At 47.5% G+C, this 21681-nt stretch overlaps 1 protein-coding gene across 1 annotated transcript in view; it reads left to right on the plus strand.

Moving 5' to 3' along the window:
• Positions 1-21681, plus strand: part of LOC140428751 (uncharacterized) — a 127450-nt gene that overhangs the window by 12406 nt on the left and 93363 nt on the right. The window contains exon 2 of the mRNA XM_072515458.1: positions 1378-1719. Coding sequence (XP_072371559.1) covers positions 1378-1719 — 342 coding nt within the window. The remainder of the gene's footprint in view (positions 1-1377; positions 1720-21681) is intronic.

The following is a 21681-nucleotide window of genomic DNA, read 5'->3' on the forward strand; positions in this document are numbered from 1 at the left end:
GGGAGCAGGAGGGTCTCAACTTAATGTTCATTTGGAATTAGAGCGATGAACAGAACTGTATGATTAACAAGATGCTTTGCTTATAGTTACAATTCCAAATTTATCACTGTTTCTGGAGGTCAGACATTGTATGGATTACAGATCGAGTAATTCTCCCTGCCCAAGCAGCAAATACAAAACTCAGAGGTCCATGGGCGTCATTCTCCGACCCCCCAGCGGGTCGGAGAATGGCCGTTGGCCTCCGTGAATCCCGCCCCCGCCGAAGTCTCCGGTACCGGAGATTGGGCGGGGGCGGGAATCGGGCCGCGCCGGTTGGCGGGACCACCTGCTCAATTCTCCGGCCCGGATGGGCCGAAGTCCCGCCCAGAAATTGCCTGTCCCGCAGGCGTAAATCAAAGCTGGTATTTACCGGCGGGACCAGGCGGCGTGGGCGGGCTCCAGGGGGGGGGGGGGGCGCGGGGCGATCTGACCCCAGGGGGTGCCCCCACGGTGGCCTGGCCCGCGATCGGGGCCCACCGATCCGCGGGCGGGCCTGTGCCGTGGGGGCACTCTTTCCCTTCCGCCTCCGCCACGGTCTCCACCATGGCGGAGGCGGAAGAGACTCTCCCCACTGCGCATGCGCGGGAAACGGTCGGCGGCCGCTGACGCTCCCGCCCATGCACCGCATTTCCGCGCCAGCTGGCGGGGCAACAAACGCCATTTCCGCCAGCTGGTGGGGCAACAAACGCCATTTCCGCCAGCTGGCGGGGCGGAAATCCCTCCGGCGCCGGCCTAGCCCCTCAATGTTGGGGCTCGGCCCCCAAAGATGCGGAGCATTCCGCACCTTTGGGCCAGCGCGATGCCCGTCTGATTGGCGCCGTTTTTGGTGCCAGTCGGCGGACATCGCGCCGCTGGGGGAGAATTTCGCCCCATGTACTTGCTGTGACCTTCCTGAGATTGCCAATGTGTTGCAAGTTACCATTGAGTATCTACAGTCAATTCAGTCTACAGGAGGCCATTCAGCCCACTGAGTCTACACCGAACCTCCGAAAGAGCACCCTAACTAGGCCCACTCCCCTGCCCCATCCCCATCGCCTAACCAACACAACTTTGGATACTAAGGGGCAATTGATCATGGCTAATCCACCTAACCTGCACATCTTTGGACCGTGGGAGGAAACTAAAGATCCCATGCAGCCACGGGCAGAAAGTGCAAACTCCACACAGTCACCCAAGATCAGAATTGAACCAAGGTCCCTGGTGCTGTGATGCAGCAGTGCTAACCACTGTGCCACCGTGTCACATCAAGAAGCACTAAGAAGGGAATGAAAATTATTACATTTGCATGTAGTCCTTGCAACCAATGATGCGTAATTACTGCTGTTATGTTTGATCCAGGTTTACTGACTGTACTTTCATGTGTGAATGAGCCGAACAGAAATGCAACTTTTGGGGAAAATATCGTCCTGAATCCAAACTACAGAGATTGGGAAACAGATTCAGTTGAATGGACGTTTTCTTCAGGATCAAGGAGCCGTCGCATTTCCTCTGTTATCAAAAAAGAGATGAATTCTGAAACTGTCTTTGGTGCATTTAAACACAGAGTGAATATTGAAAACAATGGCTTTTATTTACGACTTCCATCTGTTGGTTTTAATGATGCTGGAAAATATATCCGAACTTTTACAGATTTGAATGGTACGGAAACATGTGTGAGCATAGTAGTTAATGTGTATGCAGGTAAGATCTCAGTACTCTCTTAGAAACACTGGATTTATATTAAGAATTTATTTTAACAAATAGAATTGGAGGACTCTCAGACAGTTGATAATCAGTGGGGGGGTTTTGGAAAATTGATGGGTTAGAAAGTAACTGTGATGCTAAAGAATTGTCCCGTGCAGGGATTCATTTGCTCAATGCTGTTTATGCTCTGCCATTAACTTCAGCAGATAGTTTTCTCCTTGACGTCCATCAGTGTCATGGTGACAAACAAGGAAAAGCCCAAGGAAATGCATTTTTTGTAGATTTCTTTTTCATTTTGTACTCTTCTTCTTTCAGTCATTTCCAGGCCTCATGCTATTTACTAAACCAGAAGGTTGACAGTTCACCTTCCCCAGACCTGACCCAATACTATTACCCACCCCCGCCCCCCACAAGGGAGGTGGAAGCAAACACATTCAATGATTACAAAAGGAATTTGGATCGGATACCTGAAGGAAATAAACTTTTAGGACCACAGGGATAACGCCAGAACACAGGGATGGAAGCTGCCCGTAGGGACAGAACAGGATTCCAGGGATAGAGCAGGATTCCAGGGATAGAGCAGAATTACATAAATTGAGCAAGGCTGCAGGAATGGAGCAGGATTAAAGGGATGGGCCAGAATCACAGCAATAGAGCAGCGATACAGGGAAAGAGCAGGATTACTAGGATAGATCTGGATTAGTGGGGTAGAAGATGATTAGAGGGATGGAGCCAGGGCAAAGGGATGGAGCTGGATTACAGGAATAGTGCAGGAGCATAGGGATAGAGAGATAGTGAAGGGTTACTGGGATAGAGCAGAATTACAGGAATAGAGCAGGGATATAGGGATAGAGCAGGATTACAGGAATAGAGCTGGGATACAGGGATAGAGCAGGATTACAGGAATAGAGCAGGATTACAGGAATAGAGTAGGATTACAGGGAAAGCACAGGGATACAATGATAGAGCAGGATTATGGGGATAGAGCAGGATTTTAGGGATAGAGCAGGGCCACAGGATAGAGCAGAATTACAGGATTAGAGCAGGATAACAGGGATAGAGCATGGATACAGTGGTAGAGCAGGATTCCAGGAATAGAGCAGGATTACATGGAAAGAGCAGGATTACAGGAATAGAGCAGGATAACAGGGAAAGAGCAGGGATACAGGGAAAGAGCAGGATTACAGGAATAGATCAGGATAACAGGGATAGAGCAGGCATACAGGGGTAGAGCAGGATTTCAGGGATAGAGCAGGATTACAGGAGGACAGGATTTCTGGGATAGAGCAGGGATACAGGGATAGAGCAGTATTACAGGGATAGAGCAGAGATACAGGGATAGAGCAGTATTACAGGGGTAGTGCAGGGATACAGGGATAGAGCAGGATTTCAGGGATAGAGCAGGGATACAGGAATAGATTTCAGGGATAGACAAGGATAGAGGAATATATCAGCAGTACAGGGATAGGGCAGGATTTCAGGAATCGAGCAAGGTTACAGGAATAGATCAGGATTACAGGGACAGAACAGGGATACATAGATAAATCAGGATTTCTGGGATAGAGCAGGGATACCGGGATAAATCAGGAGTACAGGGATACAGCTGGATTGCAGGGATGTAGCAGAATTACAGGGATTGTAGCCATCTGGGATGGCCACGTCCCGATTACAAAATGGACACTTGCAAAGAATGCAGGAAAAATTGGACAATGCTAAGAAACAAGCAGGTGCAAGGTCTGTCTGTTGGTTAGAACCTTAAACTCTCAGACAGGACAGAAACTACCAAACAATCTACATACTAATGAGCCATCTCCAGGGACAAAAGGGAAACATTTAGGTACACAACATTTAGACTCCCCGGCGCCAGAAGAAGTTAAGACAAAGCAGACTGACAGTCACCAGGACACGTCCAGCGATCAGGGAACCACCCCTCTATTGTAGGAAAATCGATACAGATGATTGGGAAAGACCCAATTAGTTGAGGCCAAGTTCAAGGCCCTCCCAAAAGCGCGCGAAGCCCTTTTTAGTATAAAAGGTATCCACCAAGGGAGAACCGCCCCCTTTTGGCTTTGGCTCTCACCGAAGAGAGAGATCTGCCTAGCAGCTGCACCAGACCAAGTAAGTCCCAAGTCAACGCATGCTACGAGATAGACACTCCTAGTTGCTACCCTGTAAACAGCTCAACCCAGCAGCCTCAGAACCGAGCAACGGCCATTGTTCCTCTGACTGAGTGGGCACCCGAAGCTAAGTATAGGCTTTAGTAATAGTGGTAGTTTAGTTTGTAGAGTTTATGCATGAGTAGATTTGACTGTATGTAAATAAATGAGCATTGCTTTTGAACTTACTAACTGGTGTATCGAGTCATTGATCAGTATTCGGTTCTGAACCTTGTGGCGGTGTCGAAAGATACCTGGCGACTCTTGAGCAAACATGATTAAACAGAGCCAAATTAAGAGCCAACCAAAAGTTAGCAACAGGATAGAGCAGGATTACAGGGAAAGAGCAGGATTACAGGAATAGAGCAGGGACACAGGGATAGATTTCTGGTATAAAGGATAGAGGGATATATCAACAGTACAGGGATAGAGCAGGATTTCAGGGATGCAGGGCTAGAGCAGGGATACATAGATAGGACAGAATTTTTGGGATAGAACAGGGATACAGGGATAGAGAAGAATTACAGGGATAGAGCAGGATTACAGGAATACAGCATGGAAACAGGGATAGAGCCAGATTTCAGGGAATAGGGCAAGGATACAGGGATATATCAGCAGTACAGGAATAGGGCAGGATTACAGGGATAGAACAGGATTTCAGGAATAGAGCAGGATTTCAGGGATATTGCAGGAATACAGGGATAAAGCAAGAATGCAGGGACAGACCAGGGCCACATAGATAGAGCAGGACAACAGGGATAGAACAGGTTTACAGGAACAGAACAGCATTACAGAAATAGAGCAGGAATATGGGGATAGAGCAGGAATAGTGGGATAGAGCAGGAATACGAGGATAGAGCAGGAATACAGGAATAGAGCAGGAATACAGGAATACGGGGATAGAGCAGAGATACAGGGAAAGAGTAGGAATACGGGGATAGAGCAGGAATACGGAGATAGAGCAGGAATACGGGGATAGAGCAGGAATACAGGAATAGAGCAGGAGTACAGGAATAGAGCAGAAATACAGGAATAGAGCAAGAATACGGGGATAGAGCAGGAATACAGGAATAGAGCAGGAATACGGGGATAGAGCAGGAATACGGGAATAGAGCAGGAATACAGGGATAGAGCAGGAAATCGGGGATAGAGCAGGAATACGGGGATAGAGCAGGAATGCGAGGAATAGAGCAGGAGTACAGGAATAGAGCAGGAATACAGGAATAGAGCAGGAATACGGGGATAGGCCAGGAATACGGGGATAGAGCAGGAATACGAGGCTAGAGCAGGAATACAGGAATAGAGCAAGAATATGGGGATAGAGCAGGAATATGGGGATAGAGCAGGAATACGGGGATAGAGCAGGAATACGAGGATAGAGCAGGAATATGGGGATAGAGCAGGAATACAAGGATGGAGCAGGAATAGGGGATAGAGCAGGAATACGGGGATAGAGAAGGAATATGAGGATAGAGCAGGAATACACGGGATAGAGCAGGAATATGGGAATAGAGCAGGAATACAGGGATGAAGCAGTAATACAGGGATAGAGCAGGAATACGAGGATAGAGCAGGAATATGGGAATAGAGCAGGAATACAGGGATGAAGCAGGAATACAGGGATAGAGCAGGAATACAGGAATAGAACAGGAATACGGGGATAGAGCAGGAATGTGGGAATAGAGCAGGAATATGGGGATAGAGCAGGAATACGGGGATAAAGCAGGAATACGGGAGTAGAGCAAGGATACAGGAATAGAGCTGGAATACGGGGATAGAGCAGGAATAAAGGAATATGGGATAGAGCAGGAACACAGGAATAGAGCAGGAATACGAGGATAGTGCAGGAATAAAGGGTTAGAGCAAGAATACGAGGATAGAGCAGGAATACGGGGATAGAGCAGGAATACGGGGATAGAGCAGGAATTCAGGAATATAGCTGGAATAGGGGGATAGAGCAGGAATACGGGAATAGAGCAGGAATATAGGGATAGAGCATAAATATGGGATAGAGCAGGAGTACAGGGATAGAGCAGGAATAGGAGGATAGAGCAGGAATACGGGGATGGAGCAGGAATACGAGGATAGAGCAGGAATATGGGAATAGAGCAGGAATACAGGGATGAAGCAGGAATACAGGGATAGAGCAGGAATACAGGAATAGAGCAGGAATACGGGGATAGAGCAGGAATGTGGGAATAGAGCAGGAATATGGGGATAGAGCAGGAATACGGGGATAAAGCAGGAATACGGGAGTAGAGCAAGGATACAGGAATAGAGCTGGAATACGGGGATAGAGCAGGAATAAAGGAATATGGGATAGAGCAGGAACACAGGAATAGAGCAGGAATACGAGGATAGTGCAGGAATAAAGGGTTAGAGCAAGAATACGAGGATAGAGCAGGAATATGGGGATAGAGCAGGAATACGGGGATAGAGCAGGAATACGGGGATAGAGCAGGAATACGGGGATAGAGCAGGAATAGGGGGATAGAGCAGGAATACGAGGATAGAGCAGGAATACGCGGATAGAGCAGGAATACGAGGATAGAGCAGGAATTCAGGAATATAGCTGGAATAGGGGGATAGAGCAGGAATACGGGAATAGAGCAGGAATATAGGGATAGAACATAAATACTGGGATAGAGCAGGAGTACAGGGATAGAGCAGGAATAGGAGGATAGAGCAGGAATAGGAGGATAGAGCAGGAATAGGAGGATGGAGCAGGAATACGAGGATAGAGCAGGAATACGCGGATGGAGCAGGAATACGAGGATAGAGCAGGAATACGGGAATAGAGCAGGAATACGAGGATAGAGCAGGAATATGGGAATAGAGCAGGAATACTGGGATGAAGCAGGAATACAGGGATAGAGCAGGAATAGAGCAGGAATACGGGGATAGAGCAGGAATGTGGGAATAGAGCAGGAATATGGGGATAGAGCAGGAATACGGGGATAAAGCAGGAATACGGGAGTAGAGCAAGGATACAGGAATAGAGCTGGAATACGGGGATAGAGCAGGAATAAAGGAATATGGGGTAGAGCAGGAACACAGGAATAGAGCAGGAATACGAGGATAGTGCAGGAATAAAGGGTTAGAGCAAGAATACGAGGATAGAGCAGGAATATGGGGATAGAGCAGGAATACGAGGATAGAGAAGGAATACGGGGATAGAGCAGGAATACAGGAATAGAGCAGGAATACGGGGATAGAGCAGGAATAGGAGGATAGAGCAGGAATACGGGGATAGAGCAGGAATACGAGGATAGCGCAGGAATACGCGGATAGAGCAGGAATACGAGGATAGAGCAGGAATTCAGGAATATAGCTGGAATAGGGGGATAGAGCAGGAATAGGGGAATAGAGCAGGAATATAGGGATAGAGCATAAATACTGGGATAGAGCAGGAGTACAGGGATCGAGCAGGAATACGGGGATAGAGCAGGAATACGGGGATAGAGCAGGAATTCAGGAATATAGCTGGAATAGGGGGATAGAGCAGGAATAGGGGAATAGAGCAGGAATATAGGGATAGAGCATAAATACTGGGATAGAGCAGGAGTACAGGGATCGAGCAGGAATACGGGGATAGAGCAGGAATACGGGGATAGAGCAGGAATACGCGGATGGAGCAGGAATACGAGGATAGAGCAGGAATTCAGGAATATAGCTGGAATAGAGGGATAGAGCAGGAATACGGGAATAGAGCAGGAATATGGGGATAGAGCATAAATACTGGGATAGAGCAGGAGTACAGGGATAGAGCAGGTATACGGGGATTGAGCAGGAATACGGGGATTGAGCAGGAATACGGGGATAGAGCAGGAATACGGGATAGAGCAGGAATACGGGGATAGAGAAGGAATACGAGGATAGAGCAGGAATGCAGGGTTAGAGCAGGAATACGAGGATAGAGCAGGAATATGGGGATAAAGCTGGACTACGGGGATAGAGCAGGAATACGAGGATAGAGCAGGAATACGGGGATAGAGCAGGAATACGAGCATAGAAAAGGAATACGAGGATAGAGCAGGAATACGGGACTAGGGAAGGAATTCCTGGGATAGAGAAGGATTACAAGAATAGAACAGGATTACACGGTTGTAGCAGGATTATAGGAATAGAACAAGATTACAGGGATGGAGCAGGAATAGAGGGATAGAGCAGAAATACTGGTTTGGAGCAGGATTACAGAGATAGAGTAGGATAACAGGGATAGAATCCTAGAAACACAAAAATAGAAGCAGGAGGAGGCCATTCAGCCCTTCGAGCCATTTTAGGCTCTTCGTTATGATCATGACTGATCATCCAACCCAACCGCATTATCCTGTTTTCCCCACTATCCTTTGATCCCCTTTCCCCAAGTGCTATATCCTACTGCTTCTCAAAACCATACAACGTTTTGGCCTCAACTACTTCCTGTTGTAGCGAATTCCACAGGCTCACCATTCTCTGTGTGAAGAAATTTCTCATCATCACTATCCTAAATGGTCTATCCCGTATCCTCAGACTGTGACCCCTGGTTCTGAACACCCCCACCACCGGGAACTCCTTCCTGCATCCACCATATCTAGTCCTGTTAGAATTTTATAGGTTTCTGCTTCTGAACTCCAGTGAATACAATCCTAACTGACTCAATCTCTCTTCATATGTTAGTTCCGCCATCCCAGGAATCATTTTGGTAAACCTTTACTGCACTCCCTCTACAGCAAGAACACCCTCCCTCAGATAAGGAGACCTAAATTTCACACAATATTCCAGGTGTGGCCTCACCAAGGCCCTGTATAATTGTAGCAAGACATCCTTGCTCCTGTACTTGAATCCTTTCGCAATGAAGGGTGACAAACCATTTACCTTCTTTACCACCTCCTGTACCTGCATTCTTACCTTCCGTAACTGGTGTATGAGAAACCCAGGTCTCGTTGCACCTTCCCCTCTTCTAATTTATGGTCATTCAGATAATAGTAGTCTGCCTTCTCGCTTTTGCTACCAAAGTAAATAACCTCGCATTTATCCAAATTTTGCCGCATTTGCCATTCATTTGCCCACTCACTCAGCTTGTCTAAATCACACTGAAGGATCTCTGCAACATCCTCATAGCTCACCCTCCCACCCAACTTGGTGCCATCTACAAAATTGGAAAATTTACATTTCATTTCCTCATCTAAATCATTAATATATATTGCGAATAGCTGGGGTCTTAGCACCGATCCCTGCGGTACCGCACTGGTCACTGTCTGCCAATCTGAAAAAGACCTGTTAATTCCTCCTCTTTGTTTCTTATCTGCCAACCAGTTTTCTATTCATCTCAATAAACTACTCCTAATCCCATGCGCTTTAATTATACACGCTAATCTTTTATGTAGGACTTTGTCAAAAGCCTTCTGAAAGTCCAAATCAACCACATCCCCACTGGCTCCCTCTCATCAACTGTGCTAGTTACATCCTCGAAGAATTCCAATAGATTTGTCATGCATGATTTCGCCTTCATAAATCCAAGCTGACTCTGTCCGATCCCGCCATTGTTTTCTAAGTGCTCTTCTTTAAAATGATAATGGATTCCAGAATTTTTCCCATTGGTTTTGAGAAGCAGTTGGATAGGCTTACTGGTCTATAATTCTCAGTTTTCTCTCTACCTCCCGTTTTAATAGTGGAGTTACATTAGTTACCCTCCCATATGCCAGAACTGTTCTAGAGTCTATAGAATCCTGGAAGATGACCATCAATGCATCCACCATTTATAGAGCCACTTCCTTAAGTATTCTGGGATACTCAGACTCTGGGATTTATCAGCCTTCAATCTCATCAATTTCCCCAACCCCATTTCTCTGCTGATATTGATCTCCTTTAGTACCTCCCTCTCACTAAACCCTGCGTTCCCCAACATTTCAGTCATCTTATTTGTGTCCTTATTTGTGAAGACAGAACCAAAGTATGTATTTAGTTGCTCAGCCATTTCTTTGTCCCCTATTATGCATTCCCTGTTTCTAACTGTAAGGGAGCTACATTTGTCTTCACCAATGTTTTTCTCTTCAGGTACCGATAGAAACTTTTACAGTCAGTTTTTATGTTCCCTGCCAACTTACTCTCATACTCTATTTTCCCCTTCTTAATCAATCTGTTGGTCCTTCTTTGCTAAATTCTAAACTGCTCCCAATCCTCAGACCTGTTGTTTCTCTTGCCCAATTTGTGTGTTTCTTCCTTGGATCAAATACTATTTCTAGTTTCCCTTGTAAACCATGGATTGGCCCTCTTTCCCACTTTTCTTTTGTGCCAGATAGGAATAAACAATTTGTGTTGTTCCTCCATGCCCTCCTTGAATGTTTGCCATTGCCTACACTGTCATCCCTCTATGTAACATTCCCCAATCGATCATAGTCAACTCGTGCCTCATATCATCGCAGTTTCCTTCATTAAGATAGAACAGGAATAGAGGGATAGGGCAGGAACACAGGGATGGAGCAGGAATACAATGATAGAGCAGGATTACAGGGATAGAGCAGGAATACAGGGATGGAGCAAGAATACAGGCATTGAGCAGGATTACAGGGATAGAGCACGGCCACAGGTCTCGAGCAGCACCACAGGGATAAAGAAGATTTACAGGGATAGAGCAGGTCTATAGGGATAGAGCACTGAGCACTGTTACAGAGGTAGAGCAGGACTACAGGGATAGAGCAGGAATACATAGATAGAGCAGGATTACAGTGATTGTCAGGAATACAGGGAAAGAGCAGGATTACAGGGATAGAGCAGTGTTACAGGGATCGAGCAGGATTACAGGGAAAGAGCAAGATTACAGGGATAGAGCAATGTTACAGGGATAGAGCAGGATTACAGGGATAGAGCAGGAATACAGGGATTGTCAGGAATACAGGGAAAGAGCAGGATTACAGGGATAGAGCAGAATTACAGGGATTGACCAGAATTATAGGAATCAAGGTGGATTACAGGGATAGAACAGGATTTCGGGATAGAGGAGGATTACAGGATAGAGGAACATTACAGGGATAGAGCTGGGGAATGGGACTGACCACCTTGCTCTACAGAGAGACACCATACATGGATTCTTAGTGATATGTGGACTCCTTCTGTTTCATTGTTACTCTCTGACTGTATGACTCTATTTGATTTTAAATTTTCCTGAACTGCATACGCCATCAACAATGTGAAGCTGCAATCAGACTGTTCAAACTCTCAGAACAATTTTGCTTTTCGCTCTTCTTTACAGTTATTGATACTTTCAGATATATCTGACTTGAAGGAAGTAAAGAACCTTCCTCACTCAGCACGCAGCTATATTCTTCCATTGACAGCATTAGTAAAACAACCAGAACCTTGTTTTCAGCATTCTAATTGTAACAGTTGGAAGAAAATAATCGGATCTGATACACACTGCAGGCTTAATTCCCTTATAATATGATGTTATTTTCTGGTAATCAACAGCAAATTATCACTCCATAAGATGCAGTGATTATTTCATGATCATTAATTCTTCATTCTTCAGTGAGGATATCATCACAAAATAAATGTACAGAGTGAATCTACTGGTGCCTGCACGCAAAAACTAAAATGAAATTAAACTGTTCTCGTGAATCCATCATCTAATGTGGGGCAAATATATAATGTGTCCTAAAATGCCATATCACCTCAGCTTGAGAAAATGGCAGGAAGCATCACCCAAGTTTGGAAAGCTCCAGATTCAGTCACCATGCTTGGCTGGGATGTCTCAATTCTATCGGGACGATGGTGAGACACCATGATTGACTTGAGTGTCCTTCAGCAGGGATGGGGAAATGAAAATAGCCAGGAGAATATAAATTAACTTTGAACAGTACCACAAAGCAGGCAATACCAAATCCGCATTACACTGGGAAAGGACATGGTGTGGAATGTGAAAGGGGCTGTTCTCACCCATTTTCACTGCCAACCAAGGGAAATTTATACTTCATCATTCCCACTCTACTTTATTCAGAGATCCCTCCCGCGAGTACTTTAAGTGGACATTAGCAAGTTTGGCAGGGAAGTATAGTCATGTTATCTACTGACAATTACCATTATTTCATTGTGGGCTTTAGTTAGCAGTCAGGAATATCCTGAATATCATTCTTGTGGTTTGTGATGTCACTGGAACGCCACAATGAGGTACATATGCGATAATCAGGACGGTAGCACAATGTTTAGCACAATTGCTTCACGGCTCCAGAGTCCAGGTTTGATTCCCGGCTTGGGTCACTGTCTGTGCAGAGTCTGCACGTTCGCCCCTTGTCTGCGTGGGTTTCTTCCGGGTGCTCCGGTTTCCTCCCACACTCCAAAGATGTGCCGGTTAGGTGGATTGGCCATGCTAAATTGCCCTTAGTGTCCAAACAAAAAGGTTGGGTGGGGTTACTGGTTTACGGGGATAGGGTGGAGGTGTGGGCTTGGATAGGGTGCTCTTTCCAAGGGCCGGTGCAGACTCGATGGGCCGAATGACCTCCTTCTGCACTGTAGATTCTATGATTCTGTGATCAGACTGGATTATCCATTATTCTCTCATTAGTACTGCTTTAAATTTGCAGATTAATTGACCTGGTGCCAATCATATTGTTCTGGATTTTGCAATTGTAATGATGGCAAAACTGTCAGCATTTGCCATCATTCCCCCTCTGAAACTGAGAACAACTTCTAGAATCCACACAGGCACAGTTAACCCTGGAAATCCAGAAAGTGCTTTCAGTGATTCTGAACTTCCCCATCAGTGGGGCGGAATTCTCCCGAAACGGCACGATGTCCGCCGACTGGCGCCCAAAACTGCGCCAATCAGACGGGCATCGCGCCGCCCCAAAGGTGCGGAATGCTCCGCATCTTTGGGGGCCGTGACCCAACATTGAGGGGCTAGGCCGACGCCGGAGGAATTTCTGCCCCGCCAGCTGGCGGAAACGGCCTTTGTTGCCCCGCCAGCTGGCGCGGAGATGACATCCCCGGGCGGCGCATGCGTGGGAGCGTCAGCAGCCGCTGACAGTTTCCCACGCATGCGCAGTGGAGGGAGTCTCTTCCGCCTCTGCCATGGTGGAGGCGGAAGGGAAAGAGTGCCCCCACGGCACAGGCCCGCCCGCGGATCGGTGGGCCCCGATCGCGGGCCAGGCCACCGTGGGGGCACCCCCCGGGGTCAGATCGCCCCGCGCCCTCCCCAGGACCCCGGAGCCCGCCCACGCCGCCTTGTCCCGCCGTTCAAAAGGTGGTTTAATCCACGCCGGCGGGACAGGCAATTTATCGGCGGGACTTCGGCCCATACCTGCGGGAAGTGCACCCAACTTCAGCTCCTCAAAGACCGTGTTAGGGAACTGGAGCTGAAGATGGATGAACTTCGGATCATCCGGGAGGCAGAGGGGGTGATTGAGAAGAGTTACAGGGAGGTAACCACACCCAAGGTACAGGACAAGAATAGCTGGGTTACCGTCAGGGGGAAAAAAACAAACAGGCAGACAGTGCAGGGATCCCTCGTGGCCATTCCCCTTCAAAACAAGTATACCGTTTTGGATGCTGTTGAGGGGGATGACCTACCGGGGGAAGGCCCTAGCGGCCAGGTCTCTGGCACTGAGTCTGGCTCTGGGGCTCAGAAGGGAAGGGGGGAGAATAGAAAATAAATAGTTGTAGGAGATTCAATGGTTAGGGGAATAGATAGGAGATTCTGTGGTCGCGAGCGAGACTCCCGGAAGGTATGTTGCCTCCCGGGTGCCAGGGCCAGGGATGTCTCGGATCGTGTCTTCAGGATCCTTAAGGGGGAGGGCGAGCAGCCAGAAGTCGTGGTGCACATTGGTACCAACGACATAGGTAGGAAAAGGGGTGTGGAGGTAATAAACAAGTTTAGGGAGTTAGGCTGGAAGTTAAAAGCCAGGACAGACAGAGTTGTCATCTCTGGTTTGTTGCCGGTGCCACGTGATACCGAGGCTAGGAATAGGGAGAGAGTGCAGTTGAACACGTGGCTGCAGTAATGGTGTAGGAAGGAGGGCTTCAGGTATTTGGATAATTGGAGCGCATTCTGGGGAAGGTGGGACCTGTACAAGCAGGACGGGTTGCATCTGAACCAGAGGGGCACCAATATCCTGGGAGGGAGGTTTTCTAGTACTCTTCGGGAGGGTTTAAACTAATTTGGCAGGGGAATGGGAGCCGGATTTGTAGTCCAGCAACTAAGGTAGCCGATATTCAGGACGCCAAAGTGTGTAATGAGGCAGTGGGGAAGGGAACACTGACAAAGGAGAGTACTTGCAGGCACGGAGATGGGTTGAAGTGTGTATACTTCAACGCAAGAAGCATCAGGAATAAGGTGGGTGAACTTAAGGCATGGATCGGTACTTGGGACTACGATGTGGTGGCCATCACGGAAACTTGGATAGAAGAGGGGCAGAGATGGTTGTTGGAGGTCCCTGGTTATAGATGTTTCAATAAGATTAGGGAGGGTGGTAAAAGAGGTGGGGGCGTGGCATTGTTAATTAGAGATAGTATAACAGCTGCAGAAAGGCAGTTCGAGGAGTATCACCCTAATGAGGTAGTATGGGTTGAAGTCAGAAATAGGAAAGGAGCAGTCACCTTGTTAGGAGTTTTCTATAGGCCCCCAATAGGAGCAGAGATGTGGAGGAACAGATTGGGAAACAGATTTTGGAAAGGTGAAAGTCACAGGGTAGTAGTCATGGGTGACTTTAACTTCCCAAACATTGAGTGGAAACTCTTTAGATCAAATAGTTTGGATGGGGTGGTGTTTGTGCAGTGTGTCCAGGAAGCTTTTCTAACACAGTATGTAGATTGTCCGACCAGAGGAGGGGCAATATTGGATTTAGTACTTGGTAATGAACCAGGGCAAGTGATAGATTTGTTAGTGGGGGAACATTTTGGAGATAGTGACCACAATTCTGTGACTTTCACTTTAGTAATGGAGAGGGATAGGTGCGTGCAACAGGGCAAGGTTTACAATTGGGGGAAGGGTAAATACGATGTTGTCAGACAAGAATTGAAGTGCATAAGTTGGGAACATAGGCTGTCAGGGAAGGACACAAGTGAAATGTGGAACTTGTTCAAGGAACAGGTACTACATGTCCTTGATATGTATGTCCCTGTCAGGCAGGGAAGAGATGGTCGAGTGAGGGAACCATGGTTGACAAGAGAGGTTGAATGTCTTGTTAAGAGGAAAAAGGAGACTTATGTAAGGCTGAGGAAACAAGGTTCAGACAGGGCATTGGAGGGATACAAGATAGCCAGGAGGGAACTGAAGAAAGGGATTAGGAGAGCTAAGAGAGGGCATGAACAATCTTTGGCGGGTAGGATCAAGGAAAACCCCAAGGCCTTTTCACATATGTGAGAAATATGAGAATGACTAGAGCGAGGGTAGGTCCGATCAAGGACAGTAGCGGGAGATTGTGTATTGAGTCTGAAGAGATAGGAGAGGTCTTGAACGAGTACCTTTCTTCTGTATTTACAAATGAGAGGGGCGATATTGTTGGAGAGGACAGTGTGAAACAGACTGGTAAGCTCGAGGAAATACTTGTTAGGAAGGAAGATGTGTTGGGCATTTTGAAAAACTTGAGGATAGACAAGTCCCCCGGGCCTGACGGGATATATCCAAGGATTCTATGGGAAGCAAGAGATAAAATTGCAGAGCCGTTGGCAATGATCTTTTCGTCCTCACTGTCAACAGGGTTGGTACCAGGGGATTGGAGAGTGGCGAATGTCGTGCCCCTGTTCAAAAAAGGGACTAGGGATAACCCTGGGAATTACAGGCCAGTTAGTCTTACTTCGGTGGTAGGCAAAGTAATGGAAAGGGTACTGAAGGATAGGACTTCTGAGCATCTGGAAAGACACTGCTTGATTAGGGATAGTCAGCACGGATTTGTGAGGGGTAGGTCTTGCCTTACAAATCTTATTGAATTCTTTGAGGAGGTGACCAAGCATGTGGATGAAGGTAAAGCAGTGGATGTAGTGTACATGGATTTTAGTAAGGCATTTGATAAGGTTCCCCATGGTAGGCTTCTGCAGAAAGTAAGGAGGCATGGGATAGTGGGAAATTTGGCCAGTTGGATAACGAACTGGCTAACCGATAGAAGTCAGAGAGTGGTGGTGGATGGCAAATATTCAGCCTGGATCCCAGTTACCAGTGGCGTACCGCAGGGATCAGTTCTGGGTCCTCTGCTGTTTGTGATTTTCATTAATGACTTGGATGAGGGAGTTGAAGGGTGGGTCAGTAAATTTGCAGACGATACAAAGATTGGTGGAGTTGTGGATAGTAAGGAGGGCTGTTGTCGGCTGCAAAGAGACATAGATAGGATGCAGAGCTGGGCTGAGAAGTGGCAGATGGAGTTTAACCCTGAAAAGTGTGAGGTTGTCCATTTTGGAAGGACAAATATGAATGCGGAATACAGGGTTAACGGTAGAGTTCTTGGCAATGTGGAGGAGCAGAGAGATCCTGGGGTCTATGTTCATACATCTTTGAAAGTTGCCACTCAAGTGGATAGAGCTGTGAAGAAGGGCTATGGTGTGCTAGCGTTCATTAACAGAGGGATTGAATTTAAGAGCTGTGCGGTGATGATGCAGCTGTACAAAACTTTGGTAAGGCCACATTTGGAGTACTGTGTACAGTTCTGGTCACCTCATTTTAGGAAGGATGTGGAAGCTTTGGAAAAGGTGCAAAGAAGATTTACCAGGATGTTACCTGGAATGGAGAGTAGGTCTTACGAGGAAAGGTTGAGGGTGCTAGGCCTTTTCTCATTAGAACGGAGAAGGACGAGGGGCGACTTGATAGGGGTTTATAAGATGATCAGGGGAATAGATAGAGTAGACAGTCAGAGACTTTTACCCCGGGTGGAACAAACCATTACAAGGGGACATAAATTTAAGGTGAAAGGTGGAAGATATCGGAGGGATATCAGAGGTAGGTTCTTTACCCAGAGAGTAGTGGGGGCATGGAATGCACTGCCTGTGGAAGTAGTTGAGTCGGAAACATTAGGGACCTTCAAGCAGCTATTGGATAGGTACATGGATTACGGTAAAATGATATAGTGTAGATTTATTTGTTTTTAAGGGCAGCACGGTAGCATTGTGGATAGCACAATTGCTTCACAGCTCCAGGGTCCCAGGTTCGATTCCGGCTTGGGTCACTGTCTGTGCGGAGTCTGCACGTCCTCCCCGTGTCTGCGTGGGTTTCCTCCGGGTGCTCCGGTTTCCTCCCACAGTCCAAAGATGCGCAGGGTAGGTGGATTGGCCATGATAAATTGCCCTTAGTGTCCAAAATTGCCCTTGGTGTTGGGTGGAGGTGTTGAGTTTGGGTGGGGTGCTCTATCCAAGAGCCGGTGCAGACTCAGGGGGCCGAATGGCCTCCTTCTGCACTGTAAATTCAATGATAATCTATGATTAATCTAGGACAAAGGTTCGGCACAACATCGTGGGCCGAAGGGCCTGTTCTGTGCTGTATTTTCTATGTTCTATGTTCTATGTTCATCCGGGCCGGAGAATCGAGCGGGGGGGCCCGCCAACCGGTGCGGCCCGATTCCCGCCCCCGCCGAATATCCGGTGCCGGAGACTTCGGCAACCGGCGGGGGCGGGATTCACGGCAGCCCCCGGCGATTCTCCAACCCGGCGGGGGGTCGGAGAATGACGCCCAAGGAAAGGAAACATTCACATCACAGAGATTGCTCGATCTTTCTGGATAGATTTCTTTGAGGTTAGTGGCGAGTGCTGTTTCTTTGCCACTGACTGTGAAATTTAGGCTACTGTTCAGTGCTATTAACATAGCTTCTCAGAGTATTCAAAAGAGGAGATGTAGTTTAATATCTCCACGAACAATGTTTTGCTTTTAATACGACTTTCCATTATATGTGAAAAATGATTCACAATGGCTCGGTGCTGTTGTAGAGCAGAGAGACATAGGTATAAATATACTGAATATTCAGCCCTTCAGGGTGATGAGACCAACATCCTCAGCAGAATTTTGGGTTTTATCTCAGAGGCTTGAGGAGATCAAAGTCAAGATGTAATGATGAATTTATGTAAAACTTTAATAAGAATCAGTTGGTACAGAAGTCAGGTATCAGGCTGCACAACATGGGAAAGGTATTGAAACTTTCGAAAGGGTACAATCTGGATACACATATGTTCGCTGGCATGAACAAATACAAAGAAAGTTTCAGCAATAGATCATTGGAAGAACAGAAATTCCGGGGTTCTAAAACAGAAGGGTTTAACATTAAGAAGGAACGGGACAGGATAAATAGAAACAAACTGTTTCCAGTAATTGAGAAATTAAAGGGCGTAGACATAAGATTAAATATGGCTTAGAATTAGTAACTTTCCGAAGTAAACAGTTTCTCGAAGGGGAGTATATTGGAAGTGAGGGCCAGAGATGGAGAGAAGGAGGATGGAAAGTGTAAGTGAGGGGCTCTTTGGCTCTTGTCATTCATCCTTCAGAGGCGTGAGAGAGAGAGTAGAGCAATCACTGGAGGCAAGGTGGTTGACAGTGGAAGGTGGAGAGGATGCAGGATTGAGTTATTAGCTCAAATGGACAGAGAAAGAATCAGTGAGGTTTTGAGGGGTGGAGGGAAACAGAGGGTAATATGAAGTCGTCAAGGACAAAACAGTAATGTGGAGGTGGGGGAAAGATGATGGAGAGGATGCAGATGGTGCTGCGGCAGACCAAATTTGTCCTGCAATATAGATTACACCTGCTGGTGGCTCTTTCCCCACCACAGCACAGCATGCCACCCACCAACACCTCCCCTAAAGGAGGAAAAAGAGACATAGAGAGACAGAAGAGGACATACAACAAAAAACAGAACGCAGGGAGAAGAGCCAAAGCGAAGAATAAGAGATCAGTATTTCCCGAATTGAGGTGCTAGATTGAGCCACCAGTGCCTGATAATCATGATACAAAGATTGGTCGAGTGGTGGACAGTGTAGAGGATAGCTATAACCATCAACACAATATAGGTGGATTGATGGAGTGGGTGATAAAGTGGCAGATGGAATTTAACACAGAAAAGTGTGAGGTCATGCATTTAAGGAGGTTGAACAGTTGTAGGCAGTACCCAATAAATGGGAATATACTAAGAGGGGTAGATTAAGAGTGACCTTGGCTTACAACTACACAGGTCCCTAAAGGCAGCAGTTCAAGTAGACATGGTTGTTAAGAAAGCATGTGGGATGTTCTCCTTCATTGGCAGAGATATAGAATAAAAAAGTAAAGCTATAAACCGGGATTCTCCGTTGCCCGACGGCGATATCGTAATCGGCGTTCAGGTGGAGAATCCCTTCTGACTCCCAAATCGGGGGCGGCGTTGGTTTCATGCCAGTTTTCTATTCTCCGCCCCCTCCTAAATGGCATCAGCGCGTCGTGCGCCGCACGCCATTGGAACAGCGTTGGCACGTCACATGAAGGCCTGATGCTCCTCCCCCACTCCGCGAGGGCTGGAGGGACTGGTGGGGGGTGGCCGGGGGTGACCAAGGGGTGGCCAGGGCGGCAGTATTTGGTAGGTTGGGTCCGCGAATGGCTGGCGCCATATTTTACGGCACAACCGCTGCAGGACGTCGCTGTGCGCATGCACGGCCAATGACCCGGCCATTCTCCGTGGGAGCCGGGAGTTTTACCCAGCGTGGCTGCTAGCCCCTCACCAGTCCCAAGATCAGTGAGGGTTCAGAACTCCCCAGTTCCCACGCTGGCATTGCATTTAGCCTGAAAATCGGAGAATCCAGCCCATAATGTTAGAATTGTATAAAATACTGGTGAGGCTACAATTGGAATATTGTATGCAGCTCTGGTCATCACATTACAGGAAGGACGTTAGTGCAGAGGAGGTTTACAAGAATGCTGCCAGGGCTGGAAAAGTGTGGCTATGAGGAGAGATTGGATAGGTTGAGGTTATTTTCATTGGAACAAAGAAGACTGGGGGGTGACTTAATTGAGGTGTACAAAATTATGAGGGGAAGATAGGGTGAACAGGATAAAATTGTTTCCCTTGGTGAAGAATTATAGGACCAGGGTACATAGATTCAAGATAAGTGGCAGAAGGTGTAGAGGGGACATAAAGAAAAGCTTTTTTACGCAGAGGGTAGTGGGTGTCTGGAATTCATTGCCGAGTTGGTGGTGGAGGCAGAGACCCTAAACTCTTTTAAAAGGTACCTGGATCTGCACCTTAAGTGCTCTAAGCTACAGGGCTATGGACTGGGTGCAGGAAGGTGGGATTAGAAAGGGCACCTGGGTGTCCTAGGGCTGGCATGGACAAGATGGGCCGAATGGCCTCCTTCTGTACTGTAACTTTTCTATGATTCTATGATAACACACTCGCGAAAAGTTTAAATAGGCTCGCAGAAAGTTAACATTCAGGTACAGCAAGACTTAGAAAGACAAACAGTATGTTATTCTTTATTGCAAGGGTTGCTGACATTATATAGGGCTTTGCGGAGACTACACCTGGAATATCATGTACAGTTTTGGTATACACTTATCTTAGATAAAGTGCAACAAACATTCACTAGATTGATTCCTGGCGTTAGAGGGTTGCTTTATATGAAGATATTAAGTAGAATAGGCCTGTACTGCATGATATTTAGAAGAATGAGAAACAATCTGATTTAAACCTGTAAAATATTAGTTGCTGAGAGACTGTTTTCCCTGGCTGGAGTGTTTATAACCAGTAGGAATAGTCACATTATAAGGGTGTGGTATGATCAGGTATTGCAGTACCCGAGAGGCTGTAGACCATTGGGTAAGTCTAGGAGTTTACCATTGGCTGTTTGGAATGTAGCTCCACCCTGACAGGTGGGATATAAGAACCGGTGCCGTCCCAGCAGCCCTCACTCTGTACCGAAGCTGCTGGGGATCAGTTCTAGTCTATTAAAGCCTTCAATTATGTTACAACCTCGTCTTTGAGTTTAATTAATCGTGCATCAATTTAATAAACTACTCTTAAGCTGAAAGAATGGATCTCCGAATCAAGCCGGAGTGTCTATAACTCAGTCCCCACGCGGAGAACCCGGCTGCGATATTTAAGCACTGGCTGGCGTGTTTTAAAGGCTACCTCGAGACGGCCGGAGGCACCCCCTCAGGAGAACAGAAACTGCATCTCCTGCACTTGAGAGTAATCCCTGGAATCTTCACCCTCATCGAAGAGGCGGAGGACTATGATGCTGCGATTGAACTGTTAAAGGTACCTTATATACGCCCTGTAAACCAGGTCTACGAACGTCACCTGCTTGCAACTAGATGGCAAAGCCCCGGGGAATCACTGGAGGACTTCTACCATGCGCTACTGGTGCTGGGCAGAAACTGTGGCTGCCCGCAAGTTTCGGGCAGCGAGCACACGGAACTCCAGAAACGCGCAGTCCTATGCTCCTGACCGCGTGGCAGCCCCCTGGGCTGCGTGGCATCCCGCAGCGGCAGCCCTACTGACCTTCCCCATGTCCCCACAGGCCAGCGCTGTAAGACGGCCTGCTAACTCCGTCGGGCCCTGCTGTTTCTTCTGCGGGCAGGCAAAGCATCCCCGCACAAGCTGCCCGGCCCGCACCTCCACCTGCAAACAGTGCGGCAAGAAGGGCCATTTTGTGGGGGACTGCCAAGCACGAGCCGTGGCCGCGGTCTCCAGCGACTCCGGACTGCCGCGGCAATCTTCCCCTCGGGCCCCAGGCAGCCAGCTCTCACCGTCACCCCCCTATCCTAGGGCCACGTCCGACCCACGGGCGTGGCCATCTTGCCCCTCGGACACCACGCTGGACAGATGGGTGACGCCATTTTGTCCATCCCTGCCGCCATTTTGTCCTTCCCCGACCACCATGTGCGATC

Source organism: Scyliorhinus torazame, chromosome 8, assembly GCF_047496885.1.
Source record: "Scyliorhinus torazame isolate Kashiwa2021f chromosome 8, sScyTor2.1, whole genome shotgun sequence".
Lineage (NCBI taxonomy): Eukaryota > Metazoa > Chordata > Chondrichthyes > Carcharhiniformes > Scyliorhinidae > Scyliorhinus > Scyliorhinus torazame.